General features: G+C 31.5%; 5 protein-coding genes across 5 annotated transcripts; 2 read left to right on the forward strand and 3 right to left on the reverse strand.

Moving 5' to 3' along the window:
* Window positions 1-963: 963 nt before the first annotated feature.
* On the reverse strand, window positions 964-4,491 carry LOC115889615 (nicotinate phosphoribosyltransferase-like). Its single transcript, XM_030909664.1, has 3 exons — window positions 3,097-4,491; window positions 2,825-3,042; window positions 964-2,771 (listed from the first exon to the last, which is right to left on the reverse strand). Exons 1-3 carry the CDS (start codon window positions 4,264-4,266, stop codon window positions 2,501-2,503), a joined length of 1,659 nt encoding a protein of 552 aa, XP_030765524.1. The 5' UTR covers window positions 4,267-4,491; the 3' UTR covers window positions 964-2,500.
* A 138-nt stretch (window positions 4,492-4,629) lies between these two features.
* On the forward strand, window positions 4,630-8,325 carry LOC115889614 (mannosyl-oligosaccharide glucosidase). The gene is made up of 9 exons (XM_030909663.1): window positions 4,630-4,940; window positions 4,995-5,152; window positions 5,209-5,386; window positions 5,445-5,780; window positions 5,832-6,022; window positions 6,073-6,544; window positions 6,608-6,741; window positions 6,802-6,990; window positions 7,712-8,325. The coding sequence occupies exons 1-9, from the start codon at window positions 4,713-4,715 to the stop codon at window positions 8,295-8,297; spliced, it is 2,472 nt and encodes an 823-aa protein (XP_030765523.1). The 5' UTR covers window positions 4,630-4,712; the 3' UTR covers window positions 8,298-8,325.
* A 1,120-nt stretch (window positions 8,326-9,445) lies between these two features.
* Window positions 9,446-13,016, reverse strand: LOC115889613 (MMS19 nucleotide excision repair protein homolog). Its single transcript, XM_030909662.1, has 9 exons — window positions 12,836-13,016; window positions 12,565-12,767; window positions 12,330-12,510; window positions 12,071-12,276; window positions 11,875-12,018; window positions 10,317-11,821; window positions 10,114-10,258; window positions 9,763-9,933; window positions 9,446-9,705 (listed from the first exon to the last, which is right to left on the reverse strand). Exons 1-9 carry the CDS (start codon window positions 12,933-12,935, stop codon window positions 9,517-9,519), a joined length of 2,844 nt encoding a protein of 947 aa, XP_030765522.1. The 5' UTR covers window positions 12,936-13,016; the 3' UTR covers window positions 9,446-9,516.
* Window positions 13,017-13,143: 127 nt separating this feature from the next.
* LOC115889616 (major facilitator superfamily domain-containing protein 9-like) lies at window positions 13,144-14,836 on the forward strand. Its single transcript, XM_030909665.1, has 5 exons — window positions 13,144-13,368; window positions 13,429-13,560; window positions 13,622-13,751; window positions 13,807-14,013; window positions 14,077-14,836. Exons 1-5 carry the CDS (start codon window positions 13,321-13,323, stop codon window positions 14,772-14,774), a joined length of 1,215 nt encoding a protein of 404 aa, XP_030765525.1. The 5' UTR covers window positions 13,144-13,320; the 3' UTR covers window positions 14,775-14,836.
* Window positions 14,785-16,745, reverse strand: LOC115889618 (DNA excision repair protein ERCC-1). Its single transcript, XM_030909667.1, has 7 exons — window positions 16,642-16,745; window positions 16,525-16,587; window positions 16,398-16,472; window positions 16,175-16,342; window positions 15,848-16,119; window positions 15,605-15,790; window positions 14,785-15,052 (listed from the first exon to the last, which is right to left on the reverse strand). The coding sequence occupies exons 1-7, from the start codon at window positions 16,712-16,714 to the stop codon at window positions 14,867-14,869; spliced, it is 1,023 nt and encodes a 340-aa protein (XP_030765527.1). The 5' UTR covers window positions 16,715-16,745; the 3' UTR covers window positions 14,785-14,866.
* Between the last annotated feature and the right edge of the window lie 9 nt (window positions 16,746-16,754).

The raw sequence follows: 16,754 nt of genomic DNA on the forward strand, positions 1-16,754 counted from the left end.
AGACGGCTGGGAATGACAATCGATGATAATTTTGGCGAGGTCAAGCTCTAGACGTCGTTACTTGGCCTATACTCTTCTTTATTTTTTTAATGGCGCTTACTGCCAGTTGGAATGTTGTAATTTTTAGAAGATGACTAGTCTAGAGATTGACCTAGCCAAAATTATCATCGATCTCATTTCCCACCTGTCTTTGACGCCGTTTGTTTTCGATCATAAGGTATTATGAAGTAGCCAGAAAAATAGAGATAACAAGTAAAAAAACGTCCGAAAAAAATTCCGAAATCTTCGGAAGTATTCGGATTTTTTAGATTTCGAAACCTAATGACGTTATCAGGATTCAGCAAGGCGTAACTTTTCTCTAATGGGCATTTTTACTTGAAACACCGTGTATATGATGTAGTAATTTCATAAAAAAAAATAAGATTAAAAAAACTACACAAGAAAACTGAAAACTGACAGAAACATGTTTTAAAACAATATCTCAATTATATATTATTTAACCAAATGTTTTTGTAAAAAATTAAATGCATTAAGTATACTTAAAAAGCACTGCATAATAAATAAATGCGTTTGTGAACATTCAGTGCATTTTTCGCGACATTAAATTACTTTGTTATCGTTCAATATATTTAAGCCAATATAAACAAAAACAATTTATTTTGCTTACCAGAATCGCAGTATATGCATAATCATAATGAAACAACAATATCCATATTAAAAGCATGCAAAAACTGAATCACAAATCAAGAATTTATCTTGTTTTATTTTAATTATTAATCTAGTTAATAAGTAAAAACAAAAATAAATTAAATTATTCAAAAGACAAATTAATATTTGACAGAAGAATCGCATCAGCTTTGCCATGAAACCGCGATTTTCAAAACAGCAAAATTGTTTTTTCTTGCGTTCAATCTGACATATCGATTAAAAAAAAGTGAAGAAAATTATAAACAATAATAATACATTCCAAAGAAATGAAAATTTATTAGTTTAATGGAAAATTAAATCAAAAATTCAAAAAACAACAATTTATCCTTAATTTATGCAATAATAAGGCTGTCGAAAAATATCGAAGTCGATACCGACCTTTGCCAAAACAAATCCATGACTTGAAGAACAATAGCAGTTTTTTTCGATCAAAAATCACAAATTAACAAGAAAAACTTAAAATTTCGAGTACTTACTTGATAGAAAGGCTAAGTAATGCACTAAAATAAAGATTATGAACAAATACTCTATGCTAATTTATTTTTTTCTAAAACAACTGAAAAATCGTTGAAACCTACGAGGGAACCTGCGATGTTGTCAAGTCGTTTCCGAATAGCTATATAAAATTACGTAACAGAAAAATATCATAAAAGCTAGTGAGTTTATTTTAACAAATTCGTAAAAAAACGTTCAAATAATATACATAAGTCTTTAAAACAGTAGAAGATGAAGATGTAATGATCAACGTTGTAATGATCAATACTAGCCAATAAAAATGCGACAAACCACTTTCATTGAGCATTGTTTTTAATTTATTCACGAATTAAGAGAAAATATACCGAATTTAGTTTTAAAATTGCTGAAAATAACTGAATTAAAGTTATAAATACAATTCCAGGCCCCTTATACCGTATGAGCGAAAAAAAACGGCGTCCAGTTGCCATGGAAATGACGATCGATGATATTTTACAAATAAAATGACAGCGATCTTCATTTCAAAGGTTACTGTGACACTGTTTTTTTTTTCAATTATTGTATGGTATAGGAAATAATGTTTTATCTATTAATAAAGCACGCTTTTAAATCATATTATCCTTAAAAAGGAACATATTTTTAAAATAAAGTTTATTCTTGTTTTTAAATATTTTACCAACCAAATAAACTTATAAATATAAAAATTTAGTGAATAAGTTTGTGTCAGTCACTTTAAAAACAAAATAACACCTAGTAGGTAATAATACACTATAATTTGTACTACATAGTTCTAAAATACTAAGTAAACAAATTAAATATAACATGATACGCGTAGAAAACGATATAAAATATTTTAAGTACACAACATAAATGCTCTGTATAATAACACTCTTCTTAACTATCTCTAAATCTTTTAAGTAAATTAATAATAAACTTACGAGCTATATGTGCACACAGCGATAACAGTTTAGAAATTTGGTATTAATAAAGCTCTTTATCTTAGATACACTAAAAACCAGGGATGGGCAAGCCAAAGAAAAACTTAACGTAAAAAACTATTTTTTACGTGTAAGAAATCAATTTGTTTAGTGAGACCCATCCCTGCTAAAAATTATGAACACTTTTTTTTCTTAAACTACGAAATATATCTTAATAAAAATAAAAAAATCAAAAAATGGAATATACCAGGTCTAATAAATGCTCAAAAAAGTGAACTATTTTAAGGCCACTGTTTCTGATACCTACCTGTTTAAAAACAGCCTAAAACCTATGCAAATCTATGGTGGAATCTTACACCAAACTACTAAATCCTTTAATTCTATGACAACTCCCCAATAGGAGCATTTTCCAGCCACAAAGTATGGAGAAACTGATACAAATCATCACTGACAGACACTTTGTACGGTGTGGGATTTAGCGTTCTCTTGATGTCAGGCCTCAAGATTTTCAAAGACTGCTCCACAGTTTTTCTAACCTCCTGTAGATTTTTCAGAGGTTTACAGATTTTGCCTTGATTAAAACTCAACTGGTGAAGTTTTTTCACGCTGGAGGGCTTAACAAATGCCCTTTTAGATTCTTGAAATGGGTGTCTACAAAAACAATTTTTACTGATGTTATTACTTGAAATATCCATTGTACATACCTGCATAAAACTTTCTTCCCTTCAGCAGGAGAATCTTCTAAATTCCTTTGCAAAATATCTATCAATGCGTATCCAGTTTCACCATACAGCCTGTAAGCATCTTTTTTCCCTGGAATTGTCACTTTTTCCACATCCTGACTCAGTTTAATACGTGGACGTTCATCCAGCTCGACCATTTTGTACACACACCCTAGAGCAGGCTGTTTTTGACAAGTTACCTGTCAAAAAAATTGATTTAAAAAAATCACAAAACATAAATTTCAAAAAATTACCAGGTGTGTACCGATACCGAAAGCATCAATGCAATGTCCTTGTTCGTTCAAGCTCAATATTGTTTCCTCGTTTATATCATTCGATGCCATGATTATTAGGCTACTGAAGTATGAAATCTTGTACTCTTCTTCAACTTTCTTGAAGTATGATCGGGCAATGTTAGAAAGATATGCTAAGTCTCCACTGTCTAACCTGATACCAACTGCTCTGTACCCTACTTCATTCAAAGCCAAAGCAGTTGCACAAAAATTAATTAATCCACTCTTTTTAACATCATACGTGTCAACCAGTGCCATAAAATTCTCCGGAAAAGCTATGGCAAACGACACAAAAGCAGCTAATTCCCCATCACTGACTTCAGACAGTAAAACATTAAAAATTGATATGAGACGTTTCCTAAACCCTATAGCTAACTCCAGAATATCTTTAGAAGGTCCACCATCTTTTGGATGTAGTTCTTTAGTGATTAGTTCAGAGAAATCACTGAAAGATGTTACATATGAGTGGGCATGAGTTCCTTTAACAGGAATATTAAACAGTTTTCCAGCCAGGACGTTGCTAGTACCGTCAAAACCTCCTATGTAACTGTATTTTGAAGCTGAGAGACCTCCATCGGGTCCTTGAGCTCTTCTAAGGCCGAATTCAAACAATTTCAGGTTACCTGCAGCCATTCTGTATCGTGCAGCATTGGTAGCCATGAGACTTGCAAAGTTTACAAGGGTTAAAAGAGTTGTTTCGACTAACTGTGCCACTATAAGGGGCCCTTCAACTCGCAACAAAGGCACTCTAGGAAAGACAACTGTTCCTTCTTCTACAGCATATACTTTTAAATCTTTTGCGGTTAGGGAACTCAAGTATTCATAAAATTCTTGTTCAATGTGACTGGGTAGGATTTGTTTTATATATTCTATATCACTTTCTGAATATGAGAACTTCTCAAGAAACTTAAGGCATTCTTCTAAACCGGCAAAGATGGTAAATTCTCCATGGAACGGGTTTTTGCGGAAAAACAAATCAAATACCGCGTTTGCAGAGGTTTTTCCGGCCTTCCAATACGCATAGGCCATTGTAATTTGATATAAATCAGTTAAAAGAGGCTGCACGATTCCATTTTGCCCCATTTTTTTAACGCAAGTCAAATTGCAGGGCTGAATTGTTTCGCTCGACATTATGTTATTTTTATAAATACCTGGCGCTTGGAGTTATATATCAAGTCGATGAATTGGCGTGATTGACGCTATAAATACGACACTATCCCCCCTGCAAATGTGCTTGACAAACTGGATACAATATAAATGATCACGCAAACAGGACATTTTTATCATTTTTAAATAGAAAAATAAACATACATTTTGTTGACAACGTAAAAGTCAAGGTTGTTTGTTTTGTCAATCGTCTGCTGTCATTTTTTTTTGTAGAAAAAGAAGTTTGATCAATAAATCACCAAGCGCGATAAAGATAAAACAAAATATTTTCTAGTCGTTATCTGTGGCACGTAAATATCAACGATTTTATCTGTGGGCAAAATTCAGATTATTTCTAACCTAACTTACGGTTGTCAAAGTCAAAATTTTCGAAGAAATTATTTTAAAACCTGAATTTTTGTTTAAATAACATGGCAAGACAACGTAAAAACTTGCCGGAAAGCAGTAAAGAAACAAAGAGTAGAAATAGCAGTAGTAGCAATGGAAGTAGTTCTCCAAACACAAAAATCCCGAGGCAGAAAAACGTCTTTCACTTCTGGAAGCAATTAGTTCTAGTTATAGTTTTAGGTGTTGCTATAATTTTCGGTTATATGGGTTACTTAGAAACTAGAGTAAACACCCCTTTCGATAATAAAAAGGTAACGTTTCCACAACTATTATTTTTTATATACAACAAGCGTCTTACTTTTAAGGTGGTAGCTAGGACAGGCCTAAATGTACCCGAACAATTTTGGGGTTCTTACAGGCCTGGAGTATACTTTGGCCTGAAAACCAGGCATCCACATTCCATGGTAACAGGTCTAATGTGGTATTTTCCAAAGAGATTACGACCAGGAGGTGATGGTATCAGGTACATTATTAAAATACTTTCTTGCTTATTTTATTATTATTTCCTTTCTTTTATAGACACTGGTGTGAACAAGGAGATAATTTAAGTAAATATGGCTGGTTGCAACATGATGGAAGCAGTTTTGGTGTTCAGGATATAGAGGATGGTCCTTTTATATTGACCACATCCTTTGTAAAAAATCCAGGAGGCCAAAATGGTGGTGAATGGACTGCAAGAATATCTGTGGATGTTATTGTGAGTATCCATTATTTTAGTACACTGTTTGAACACATTTTAAGACATATTTTACTAGAATAAGTATAAGGACATGATAGATCCAACAGAACAAGTGTCTATAATATGGTACGCTGCTCTGGATGCAGAAACAGAAGGCTTCATAGCTCCCACGAACTCAGCAACAGAAGTCACAGGCATAAGAGGAGAAACTTCGAGTTTGGGGGAGTTTAAAATGAAACTTTTCCCACAAACAGGCGAAATTGATCACGAATCATTTTTGAGCACTGTATCTCCTGGACTTAACCTATTAAAAGAAACTGTGATATCAGCTTTAAGACTTGCTCAAGACAATCCAAAAGGTCCCAGAAAAATAATTTTAGGTGGACAAATCAACCCTGTAGGAGTTGAAAGAGTAAGTACAATAATTTATATCAGTTCAAGACTTAGATATTGCTTTTCGCAGAAAGATCCAAATTTTGTAGCAATACAAGTCACAGCTAAACTACCGTTTAGTATAGATGTAGTCTTTGAATCTAAGACAGTAGTCAATAGAAAAGATAAGTTAGTTGGAGAGTTATATTCAGAATCCTTAGAATGGCATCAAAGTAGATTTAACCAAAGGTTTGAGGACACTTTTGCATTAAAATCAAAAGGGTATTAATTATATACTTTATTTTAACTTAATCTACAGCTAATCTTTGTAGTTATAACCAGAAACAAATTAATTTCGCGCAAGCAGCACTAAGCAATATGATTGGCGGCATAGGGTACTTCTATGGCGCCTCAAAGGTACAAAGTTTCTATACTAAAGAACCCATAAACTACTGGAGGGCACCACTGTATACAGCAGTACCATCAAGGAGTTTCTTCCCAAGAGGTTTTCTATGGGATGAAGGCTTCCATGGACTCTTAATTTCTCAATGGGACCTGGATATAGAGCTGGACATTATTGGTCATTGGTTTGACTTGATTAATGTGGAAGGTTGGATACCAAGGGAGCAGATTTTAGGCTTGGAGGCTGTAGCGAAAGTACCTGCCGAGTTTGTGGTACAATGGAATACGAACGCGAACCCTCCAACGTTTTTCTTGACCTTACAGTATATTTTGGATAAGTATGAGGAAGATTTTACTAACGAGAGGTTGGCAATGCTTGAAAGACTGTATCCTAGACTGCAAGTAATTTAAAAAATTGTATTTTTTTTTCATTCAGTTAAAAAATAATAAATTTTTATACAACAGGCTTGGTTCCAGTGGTTCAATAATACACAAATTGGACCTGTGGCGGGTTCATATAGGTGGAGAGGTCGCGATCCTTTAACGGATAGAGAATTGAACCCAAAAACGCTCACATCGGGTTTAGATGATTTCCCTAGGTACCAAAAAATTTTATTTTTGAAAAAAATCAGCTAAAAAATGTGTTTTAACTATTTTAGAGCTTCACATCCGACTGAACTTGAAAGACATATTGATTTGTACTGTTGGATGGCTGTAGCCTCCAGTACTATGGCGCGTTTAGGGATAATTTTAGGACGAGAATCGTTCTTAAAGTACCAGCAAACTGCTGATTATCTGTACAACAATGAGCTGATGGATAACTTGCATTGGTCTAACTTTTCGGAGAGGTAAGAATACTTTGCCGAGTACATAATATATTCAACGTTTTTTAAGATTGTATTACAGAAAAAAAAACGGTGTCACGGTAGCCTTTGAAAAGACGATCGACGGTAATTTCTGTCGGATCGAGGTTAAGCTTAGTTTTCGTGCATCCGAATTTCGTATGTTTTCTGAGACAAAAATAAATGAATAAAATATTCATTTAAAGACAGGAAGACGTCATTGTTTCGCACAAAATTTGCGAAATTCGTATCCAACGTACAAATTTGTCAAAAAAATAATATTTATATGTAAAAAAAATATTTTTGAAAAATACATTTTTGTCTGGATTTTCCTTGATTTCTTTTCTATAATAAATATTAATTTTTGGCAAATTATTATAGCGATTTTTAATAAATGACACATAGAGCTTGACCCGACAGAAATTATCATCGATCGGAAATTCAAAGGTCACTCTTACGCGTTTTTTGGATCATATTGTACTTATATCTCTGTACAGAGTGTTGACGTATTATATAATAAAAAAAATGTGTTCTAATACCAATTTAACCTGTATATTATGGTCAAAAATGTGTATACAGGGTGACCCAGCCTTCCAAAAAATATTTGAGATTTTTACTCCAATCTATAATTTTAGATAATAGATATACAGGGTGATTTAAATACAATAATTTCAAATAGAAAACTTTATATGGAGATTTTTAGAAGTATTTTTATTTTACACTCTAGATACGCCGATTACGGACTTCATACAGACTCTGTGAAATTAGTACGACCCAAATCACTGCCCAGACAACAAAACCAGAACCTCGAAATGATCAGAACCGTCTCAAAACAACCGGAATACCGCTTGGTAGACTCCACGTTCGGATACGTCAACGTCTTTCCATTTTTACTGCAAATTTTAGAACCAAACTCACCAAAACTCGGCAAAATACTGACGGACATCCGCGATCCTAACCTCATCTGGACCGACTACGGACTCAGATCGCTGTCAAAAAATTCGCCGCTTTACATGAAAAGGAACACTGAACACGATCCGCCATATTGGAGGGGTCAAATATGGGTGAACATCAATTTTTTGGCCGTCAAAGCTTTGGCCCACTATTCGAAAACCGAAGGGGCGTATCAGGATCAAGCGAAAAAAGTTTATGAAGAACTCAGGAAGAATGTGGTGGACAATGTGATAAGACAGTACTACAAAACGGGGTACATTTGGGAGCAGTACAATGATAAAACAGGGGAGGGTAGTGGGTGTAGGCCTTTTACAGGGTGGACAGCCCTGAGCGTTGTGATGATGAGTGAACATTTCTAGGAAAAAAATCAAAACAGGGATGGGCGTGGAAAAAAATATTTGTTACGTGTAAAAAACTATTTATTACGTGTAAAAAACTATTTCTTTACGTGTAAAAAATATTTTTTACGTGTAAAAACTATTTTTACGTGTAAAAACTATTTTTTACGTGTAAAAAAATATTTTTTACGTGTAAAAAACTATTTTCATATGTAAAAAGCATTTTTCTGAGGTTTTTACGTTTTCAGAAAACGTAACGTATGTATATAAAGTTTTAAAGGTCCTTTAAAACTATCTGTACGTTTAAGCTATTAAATTACCTTTGTAAAAGTGATATTTTAATTTGTTTTATCCTGTTTGTTAATTTTTTTATTATATTTGTTTTTTATTTTGTGTAGAAGTCGAAATTTAGACAGAACGAATAAAAAATGTATGTTCAGAAGAAAGGGAAATGCCATTTTTAATTTTTTTATTAGTGTTTTTTTTACATTTTATACTGTTTTTTACGGGTATTTTACGCAACAAAATACACAAAAACGAGATGAGTCACGTAAACGTCCATCCCCGATTCAAAAACTATTTCAATTTTGGTTTTATTGATAAAAACCATTAGATTGTTAAAAAGCATTTAATGTATACAGTATGGTCAAACGACAAAAAAACGGCGTCATATTAGCTTTTGAAATTCCAATCGATTATAATTTCAATCGGGCGCCCTCTATACTAAGTCGTATATTAACAAAAAAATTAAAAAATCAAACCCAAATAAATTTTTAAGAAAAGTTAATCTTTTTACTTTCTTTGTTATTTAAATAATTATTTTAATTTTGCATTTAATCAATACGTTTTTATGTAAATTTTAAAAGAAATGCCATATAGAGGAGGACCCGACGGAGAAATTGTCATGGTTTGTCATTTTAAAGACTACTGTGACGCCGTTTATTTTTCTATCTTAAGTTAATTAGGATTTTTTTATTTAAAAAAGTGAAACTTGTCTATTAGAATCGATCTCTCTTATTGTGACAATACATTGTCATATTGCAATTAGGAAAAATTAGTCAAAATATTTTTCAAAAAAATCATGACACTGTATAGGGAAGTTTTTGTTTTGACTTGTACATAGGTTAAACTAAAAAATTGCTTTATTTATCAGAAATAAAACGACTTCAAAAATTAATAACCGTGTTTTTTTTTTCAACAAAAAATTAATAAAATAAAATTCTATACTTGAACGATTTTACTACAGGGGGGCGTCCAAAAGGAACCATAAAGATCTGCACTCTGTAGCTTCTTTTCTTACTATTCTCTTTCTGTCATCTATGCACTGACCTAAAGCCCTAATAACTTTCTGTTGGAAAGGCACTAATTTATAGATTGGATAGTTATTCGTAAAACCTCTGATAGCTTTGATAGCTGCTATACGTACTTTCTATAAAAAAATGAGATAAAAAAACATTTTTTTAACACAAAAAACGTCAAAAATTACCATGGAATGCTCAAAAGTAGTCAAATTAAGCAACCTAAGCAAAATATCTTCCAAATTATCCTCAATAACTGTCTCCTTACTAACTACAAAATCGGTTATCCTTAAAATTAATATTTCCAAAACTTCGGGATCCCTACTATTTTCTAGACAGAGAAACGTCAATTTTAAAACCTAAGAAAAAAATAGTATTACGAAAAATACCGCTTCGAAAAAAAAACGGTGTCATTGTGGTCTTCGAACTAATCAATTAGGTCACTGTGACGCCGTTTTTTTTTCTCGATCATATGTGTGATATTTACAGGGCGTTCCAGATTAATTCTGACACCCTGTATAATATTTATTGTGAATTACTTTTTTAAATTGTCCTATAACAGCCTGCCTGGGTGCATGTTCAATTAAATATCCTATAGTATTGTAATATGAGGCTTGATCGTGTCCGTTTATTGTACAAATCTTGTTGGTTACGTATATGTAAAATTTCTGTTTATACAGTGGCCTAAAAAAGTATTTTTAAAATTTTTAAGGGGCTTAAATAAAAAACTTCATCACCCTACATAATATTACAATTATTTTCTCGAGTTAAACTGCTATGAACTTCGTCCATTACTATTCTAAAACCGATGGCGGTATTTGCGTTTTGATTTAATAAATTTATTAATTTATCAGTCCATGTCCAAGCTGTTTGATGGTTTCTTGTTACCAAACCTTTAACTACCCAAGAAGTAAGCTTAACTTTTTTATTTATCTCCTCACAACCCTCACAGATTTGTTCAATTTTTTGTAGTTCATTTTGTAGAAAATGTTCTTCAGTAATTTTATTTAAAATATTCGCTAATGTTTCTGTTGCAGTGTCTTGCACAAAATAATCAAAACTGTTTAAACAACAATTTAATAAAAAATCAGTTTTACTAAAATCATCAAAAAGTGACTTTTTGAAAGGAGTAATCAATCCACTGAGTACTGTTAACAAAGTGATTTGATTTTGATAATTCTTCTTAACTTCATGAACATAAATGTCTTTTTGTACAGAGGCATCCTGTTTTTTTAATAATTCAACCAAAACATTTCTTATATTCAGTAAATATTCTGTATCTATACTATCAGAAGCAGGTATATTTTGTAAAAATTCTGTTAAATTTGATATGAACTTTTTCCCTAATAAAAGCCCTATAAATCTGGAATTTTGGCCCAAATAAAATGATAAATGCCTCAAAACAACTTTGCTACAGTCCAAGTTTTGTACAGAATATCTAATTACAGTATCAATAACATAGTTTTCAAAATATGGAACTTTCACCAAACAACATAAACTTCCTATATAACTGTCAACTTTAACTACATCTTCTATTATTTCATTATATAATATTTTATTTTCAACTTCCTTATGAAAATTCTCAGCCATTTTCGCTAAACATTCATTAATAACACTTTTTAATGGTTCACTATGGTTTAGAACAATCAATTTCTTTAAATTTTCAAACAAAACGTTTCTAACACTGTCATTTAAAAACTTGGCTGTTTGTATAAATCCTTTGAAACCTTCAACAACAAGATTAGCATCATCTTGAAGTATAGCTTGTAAAAACAAAGCTGGTGCATTAGAAATTTCCTCAATGCTGTTTAAATCAAAATCCTGATTGTTTTGAACAGCTGTTTTAAGAAAATCTATATAAACTCTAAGTTGTTGAATTTTTTGAGATGAATTTGCTGTAATTTGGTATGAAGTTCCCAAAAAGCCACATACTATTTTAGCAACATAAATAGCTGAAGTTTTGTTAGCCTGAGCCACAGAAAGTAAAATTTGGGAAGTTTGAACAAACATTTTTGAATCAGGCAATAAGTTTTGTTTCAATGATAAAGTTATATCGGATAGAGTTATATTAAATTTGTTCTGATCTGATTGAGTGCCTAACTTTCTGACAACCTCTTTTACACAAGCGAGATATTTTTGTCTTATCTCTTCATCAGGTGTACTAAAAATATCTTTTTGTAGTTGATTATAGATTTCTAAAGAAAAATTTGAGTAAGTTTCTGCATCAAAATTCTTACAACCATCTACCTAAAACATTTATAAACTTACAAATACATAACACAAAATAATTAAATAATTACTAGTAAATTTAAAGAATCGTTTTTGGCAATCTTTAAAGCTGAATCCAGCTTTTCTAAAGCTAAAGGAATAGCAAGTGTACCAAATTCAGGTATAGCAGTGAGACATTTTGCTAGACTTTCAGCCAAGTCTTCCCTTGTAATTTTCTATAAAAAATAACATGTTTAAACACAGATAACAGTCTAAAATATAGCTTACATTTTTGTCACTAGGCGGTGCTTTAAAATCAACTGGAAAATAACAAGCCAGCACGTCAAACATTTCCTCACTAAGATGAGCAAGTTTTACTTTTTTTAAAAACACTTGCAGCCATTTAAATAAGTAAATAAGATTCTTTGGATCTCTTTCTCCATCTATAGACGATATTACACCGTAAACAAAGTCAATTCCCATACTTTCAACCACTAAAAGATAGATATTCACGTTTGAATGTAATGGGACAGATGAACTACTTTACCATTAATGTGTTTATTCAAAACAGTTTCATATATTTCATAAATAAGGTATCTGTCTGGCTGTTGCTGTTGTTGACAAGTAATATGATTAAAGAGAGTTGTTAGAAGGTGTACTACAGATTCATTTGGAATATGCTGAATGTTAATTAATGCATAAACACCTTTTAAAGCTGATGTAGCTACCTAAAAACAGCTTTTTTTAATTATTTTGTACAATTTTTATTGTTATTATACTACTTGGTGATGATCCTTTAACTTCTCTGAAAAGTATGAACATAAAAAAGAAAGCTGTTCAGGGTTTAATGCTTTAGAATCGATCTTTTGAACTGTTTCTGATAATATCAATACCCCGATTTCTCGCTTGGTAAACGATGCGTTAACTAATAAATATCCCAGCTTCTCAACTACGTCTAATATTGATATTTTTTTCTCTGCAATATCTGCAATGTTTTTTTAAAAAATATACTATGGTTAGATCAAAATATCAAGATTGAATTAACTAACATACCTTTGGTAATGTTTACAGCAATGTCAACATGCTTATTGTCTTCCTTATCTAAAATTTCGAGACGTTCACTGTTTAAATAACTACAATTGTTGCTTTCCATGTTTTTACCAAAATAAAATAAATTTTAAAATACATGAACTTAAACTAATTCTAACCTAACTTTTTGCATCTGTCAGCGAAGAAATTCTTCTTCTTTTTATTCTACCTGGCTTCAAATATTCTTTATATATGACAAAAAAATTAATATATGACAGACATATATGATTGTAATTAAAAGTAGTGCCTAACTTCAGACTACTCGTATTTCAAAAATTAATAAATATGATCTGATTGAAAGAAATATTTTGATTAGATAAAGTAAAATTAAATTTTTAGTATAATTGCACAGTAATTAAAAACCAATGATGCATAAAACCACGAAGAAAAAGTTCCCTTGAAATCTTGCTTAATTCTCTAATCCCCTTTACCAGCGAACTACCTACAAAATGAGCTCAAAAAGTGCGATACGCAATCTTCAATTAATTACAGCGCTCGTAAGTATAATATTATTATAATAAAGATTATTAATATTATTGCATAATATGTTTTAATAGGACTCACTCAGCTACGGCCTAATATACGCATTTATTTCACCATACATTTTGAAACTTGGAGGTAATCACGTTCATGTTGGAATTCTAGCTGTTGGAGTTATATTAGGAGAACTCCTATCTCCAGAAGTTACAGTAAGAAATATAAATAAAATATAAAAAATTATATTATTTTTAAAAAACCTTCATTTTTTAGAAATTATTTTCTCATCTTAATGGCAAACGATATGCACTATTTCTTATCCTTAACACATCCCTAGTAACTCATTTGCTGCTGGTCTTAACTGATAGCTACTGGTTTACGATATTAGTTAGGATTTTGTTCAGTAAGTGCAAATACAAATTAATTTATCTACCATGAAATTTAGATACGTATTTTAGGCTTAACAAATCAATCACAAAAATTATGCCTGGAACTATTACTTAACCGTGCCCAAAATGACGATGAGAAAGGAAAAATACGCTCAAATTACAGTATTTTAAGTGGGTTGGGCTTTATTTTGGGCCCCATTATCAGCGGACACTTATTTGACATAGGATTTGGCTATATCGGTGTTTTAGTTGCTCTTCTAGCCTCCATTAACTCTGGTAATAAAATTATTTACTATTTGTTTACATGACACAGCATTTATTTTATCTCTTTACGCCTAGGTCTACTTATGAATGTAGCTAATGATAATAAAGATAAGAATCCAGAGCACACAGATAAATCAGTATTACAAAAAGCCATAGGAAATGTATCAGAAAGACTGCAAGATTTACAAAAATCCAACTACAACAAGCACTGGGACATGCTGTTTATGAAATATTTATTTTCTTCCAGTGTTATGATCTTTTTTTCAAAGTTTTCACAAATTCTAAAACACAACTATGCAGCAAGTAGTATGAGGATAGGATACACAGCATCATATATCAATATTTTAGTGTTTTCTGCCACATACCTAACTACAGTGATTAAATCAAAGACTCAGGAATATCCGGAAGTGTTTTTAAGCGAAATAGCCTTCTTTTTTGAAACAATTTTCCTGCTATTTGCTTGCTACGCACCATATTATGAAATGTTCGTGATACTACTGATTCCAATCATAGTAATCAGGAGTTTTTTGACCGATTTATGGAAAGAATTATTCTCAGAACGGAAAGATAACAATCTTATAAAGCTAAATCAGTCGGCTAGTATTGTGGCAGGGTTAACAACACCTGTGTTGTTTGGTTTTACATGTAATGTGTTTGCAAAGGAAGCTGTTGTGTTGTTTTCATGTGTTCCCATTCTTTTGTGTTGGATTATAACGAGATTTTATTCGAAAGATTTAAAAATTGAGGAGACAACAAGTGATAAAGATAAATAAAATAATTGTATATAGTTCTCTGTACTGTATTTTTTAGACAATATAAAAATATTTATGTTTAATGTGTTTTTTTTTTAATACAAAAGATTAATCTATTTGCAAAAATTTTCCCTTAAAACATTATATAACCTTTTAGCTTTTTTAGGTCCTATTCCTGGACATTCTGATATTTGAAATTCACTAGCCTTTATAATACCTTCAAGTGTGTTAAATCTACTCAATAAATTCATAGCATCTGTTTTATTTATCGGTTTAATTGTTGTTAGTGCCTGAATTATCTACAACAAAATACCTAACTAAGAATATACATACAATGTGCTGCAAAAGTGTGTTGGTAGTACTTATAAAAAAGAACTTGAGTGTATACCTAAAGTATGTACTAGGGCCTATTTCAGGTAACTATTTTAACTTCTACAGAGTGACTCAACAAAGTATGAGTGAACTGGGATGATTTTTTGATATAAATAAATAAATGAAAAAAATATTTTTCAATATTTTCTTAGAAAAAATACTAAAAATATAAGATGTTTTCTGAAATCAAAACTATGCTAAATACTTACTATGGTTGGTCTGTACTTAATTTTAAATATAATAATCTTAAATCGTACAGTAATTTTTCTTCTTTTTTTTTTAATCGAACACCCTGTATATAATTTTGTTGTTAGATGGAGAATTAAAAAATGAACTTAACCCTGTAGAAGTTACAACATTTTCTTGAAATACTTTCTAATAAATACCTTAGGTTTCCACAAAATTTCTAAGTTTTTTATTACAGTAGCTACAGATGCACACACTGTTGCAGGACCCTGTATAGTAAGATAAGCACTTACCTTTAGATATGGAGCAGATTCACTTTTACCCATTATAAGATCTGGAGGTTTATTTTCGTACATTTTGTAGGTCTCTAAAATTTTACCTGCCTCATCGGAACTCCAAGCTAAGATCAATGTTAAGTCTGCCAAGATGCACATTCTTGTTAAGTTTTTTAAGGTGTAATGAGGATCCTTTACATCTACCTGAAAATGAAAAATATAATTCAATTATTTCACAACATAATAACTAAAATACTGTACCAAAACTAATAGAACTCGCAGCTTGTACATATCCTTTAACTGTTTTAACCTTTCATGAATGTAATCTGGCTTTAAATTGTGATATTTTATCGATAAAAACAAGGCACACATTTGTACCCCCATTTGGTAATCAGGTACAATTTCTTCAAACTCCCATACCACACGAGTTATTGATTTTAGTAGAGGATTACCTCTTTGGTTGGGGTTCACTAAAAGACTATTTTTTCCACCTTTACTCTTTGCTGTTATTTGTTCTGTAGGTCTTGAAGCACCTTAAAATACTGTTGATTATAATTCAAATCATTCTAAATAAAAGTTACAACATACCTGGCTTGTTTTGAATCGCTTTAGAGACTTTGCTTGTATTTTGTACATCTTTGGAGGTTGAAGAACCTGGTTGATCACCTTCAAGTGGAACATCTTCAAACACAGAATCACTAATACTTCGTTTACCTTTGTCTTTTGGTCTATGAATTAATCCAGAAGTTGAAGGGCCTTAAAACATTGCTGATTATAATTTCAGTTAAGTCTAATAAAAATTACAACTCACCTGCTTGGTTTTGAATATCCTCAGGTGTTGAAACTGTAATTCTTGAGTTTGATACATCTCTTGAGGTTGAAGGGCCTGTAAATAACGTTATATAAGTAAATATAGCATAAACTAGATCAAAACAAACCGGGTTGATCATATTCAAATGGTCTATCTTTCGATCTCAGAGATGTTCTAGAAGTTGGCGGCCCTTAAAATGTTTTCTGTTATTGTTAAGATATTTTTTTAGTAATATAAAATCTACCTGCTATGTCTTGATAATCTTCTATCGGTATTTGAGCTAATAAATCATCCTCCGAATCAGAATCCAACTCCATTTTTGTTTATTGAGGTTACTTATAAAATCTTCTTCTTATG

Source organism: Sitophilus oryzae, unplaced genomic scaffold (assembly GCF_002938485.1).
Source record: "Sitophilus oryzae breed Bouriz unplaced genomic scaffold, Soryzae_2.0 scaffold_816_pilon_pilon, whole genome shotgun sequence".
Taxonomy (NCBI): Eukaryota; Metazoa; Arthropoda; class Insecta; order Coleoptera; family Curculionidae; genus Sitophilus; species Sitophilus oryzae.

Coding starts and splice junctions, on each gene's coding strand:
- LOC115889618 (XM_030909667.1), bottom strand. CDS start 16,714: ATGGAGTTGGATTCTGATTCGGAGGATGATTTATTAGCTCAAATACCG. Junction 15,791..15,847: donor TGCGAGTTCTATTAGTTTTG/GTACAGTATTTT, acceptor TTTCATTTTCAG/GTAGATGTAAAGGATCCTCA. Junction 15,053..15,604: donor AATCTGCTCCATATCTAAAG/GTAAGTGCTTAT, acceptor ATTTTGTTGTAG/ATAATTCAGGCACTAACAAC.
- LOC115889615 (XM_030909664.1), bottom strand. CDS start 4,266: ATGTCGAGCGAAACAATTCAGCCCTGCAATTTGACTTGCGTTAAAAAA. Junction 3,043..3,096: donor TCGGTATCGGTACACACCTG/GTAATTTTTTGA, acceptor TTTTTTTGACAG/GTAACTTGTCAAAAACAGCC. Junction 2,772..2,824: donor GGGAAGAAAGTTTTATGCAG/GTATGTACAATG, acceptor TTGTTTTTGTAG/ACACCCATTTCAAGAATCTA.
- LOC115889613 (XM_030909662.1), bottom strand. CDS start 12,935: ATGGAAAGCAACAATTGTAGTTATTTAAACAGTGAACGTCTCGAAATT. Junction 12,768..12,835: donor TGCTGTAAACATTACCAAAG/GTATGTTAGTTA, acceptor AAAACATTGCAG/ATATTGCAGAGAAAAAAATA. Junction 11,822..11,874: donor ACGATTCTTTAAATTTACTA/GTAATTATTTAA, acceptor TAAATGTTTTAG/GTAGATGGTTGTAAGAATTT.
- LOC115889616 (XM_030909665.1), top strand. CDS start 13,321: ATGAGCTCAAAAAGTGCGATACGCAATCTTCAATTAATTACAGCGCTC. Junction 13,369..13,428: donor TTCAATTAATTACAGCGCTC/GTAAGTATAATA, acceptor ATGTTTTAATAG/GACTCACTCAGCTACGGCCT. Junction 13,561..13,621: donor TCCTATCTCCAGAAGTTACA/GTAAGAAATATA, acceptor TTCATTTTTTAG/AAATTATTTTCTCATCTTAA.
- LOC115889614 (XM_030909663.1), top strand. CDS start 4,713: ATGGCAAGACAACGTAAAAACTTGCCGGAAAGCAGTAAAGAAACAAAG. Junction 5,781..5,831: donor ACCCTGTAGGAGTTGAAAGA/GTAAGTACAATA, acceptor TGCTTTTCGCAG/AAAGATCCAAATTTTGTAGC. Junction 6,023..6,072: donor TTTGCATTAAAATCAAAAGG/GTATTAATTATA, acceptor TAATCTTTGTAG/TTATAACCAGAAACAAATTA.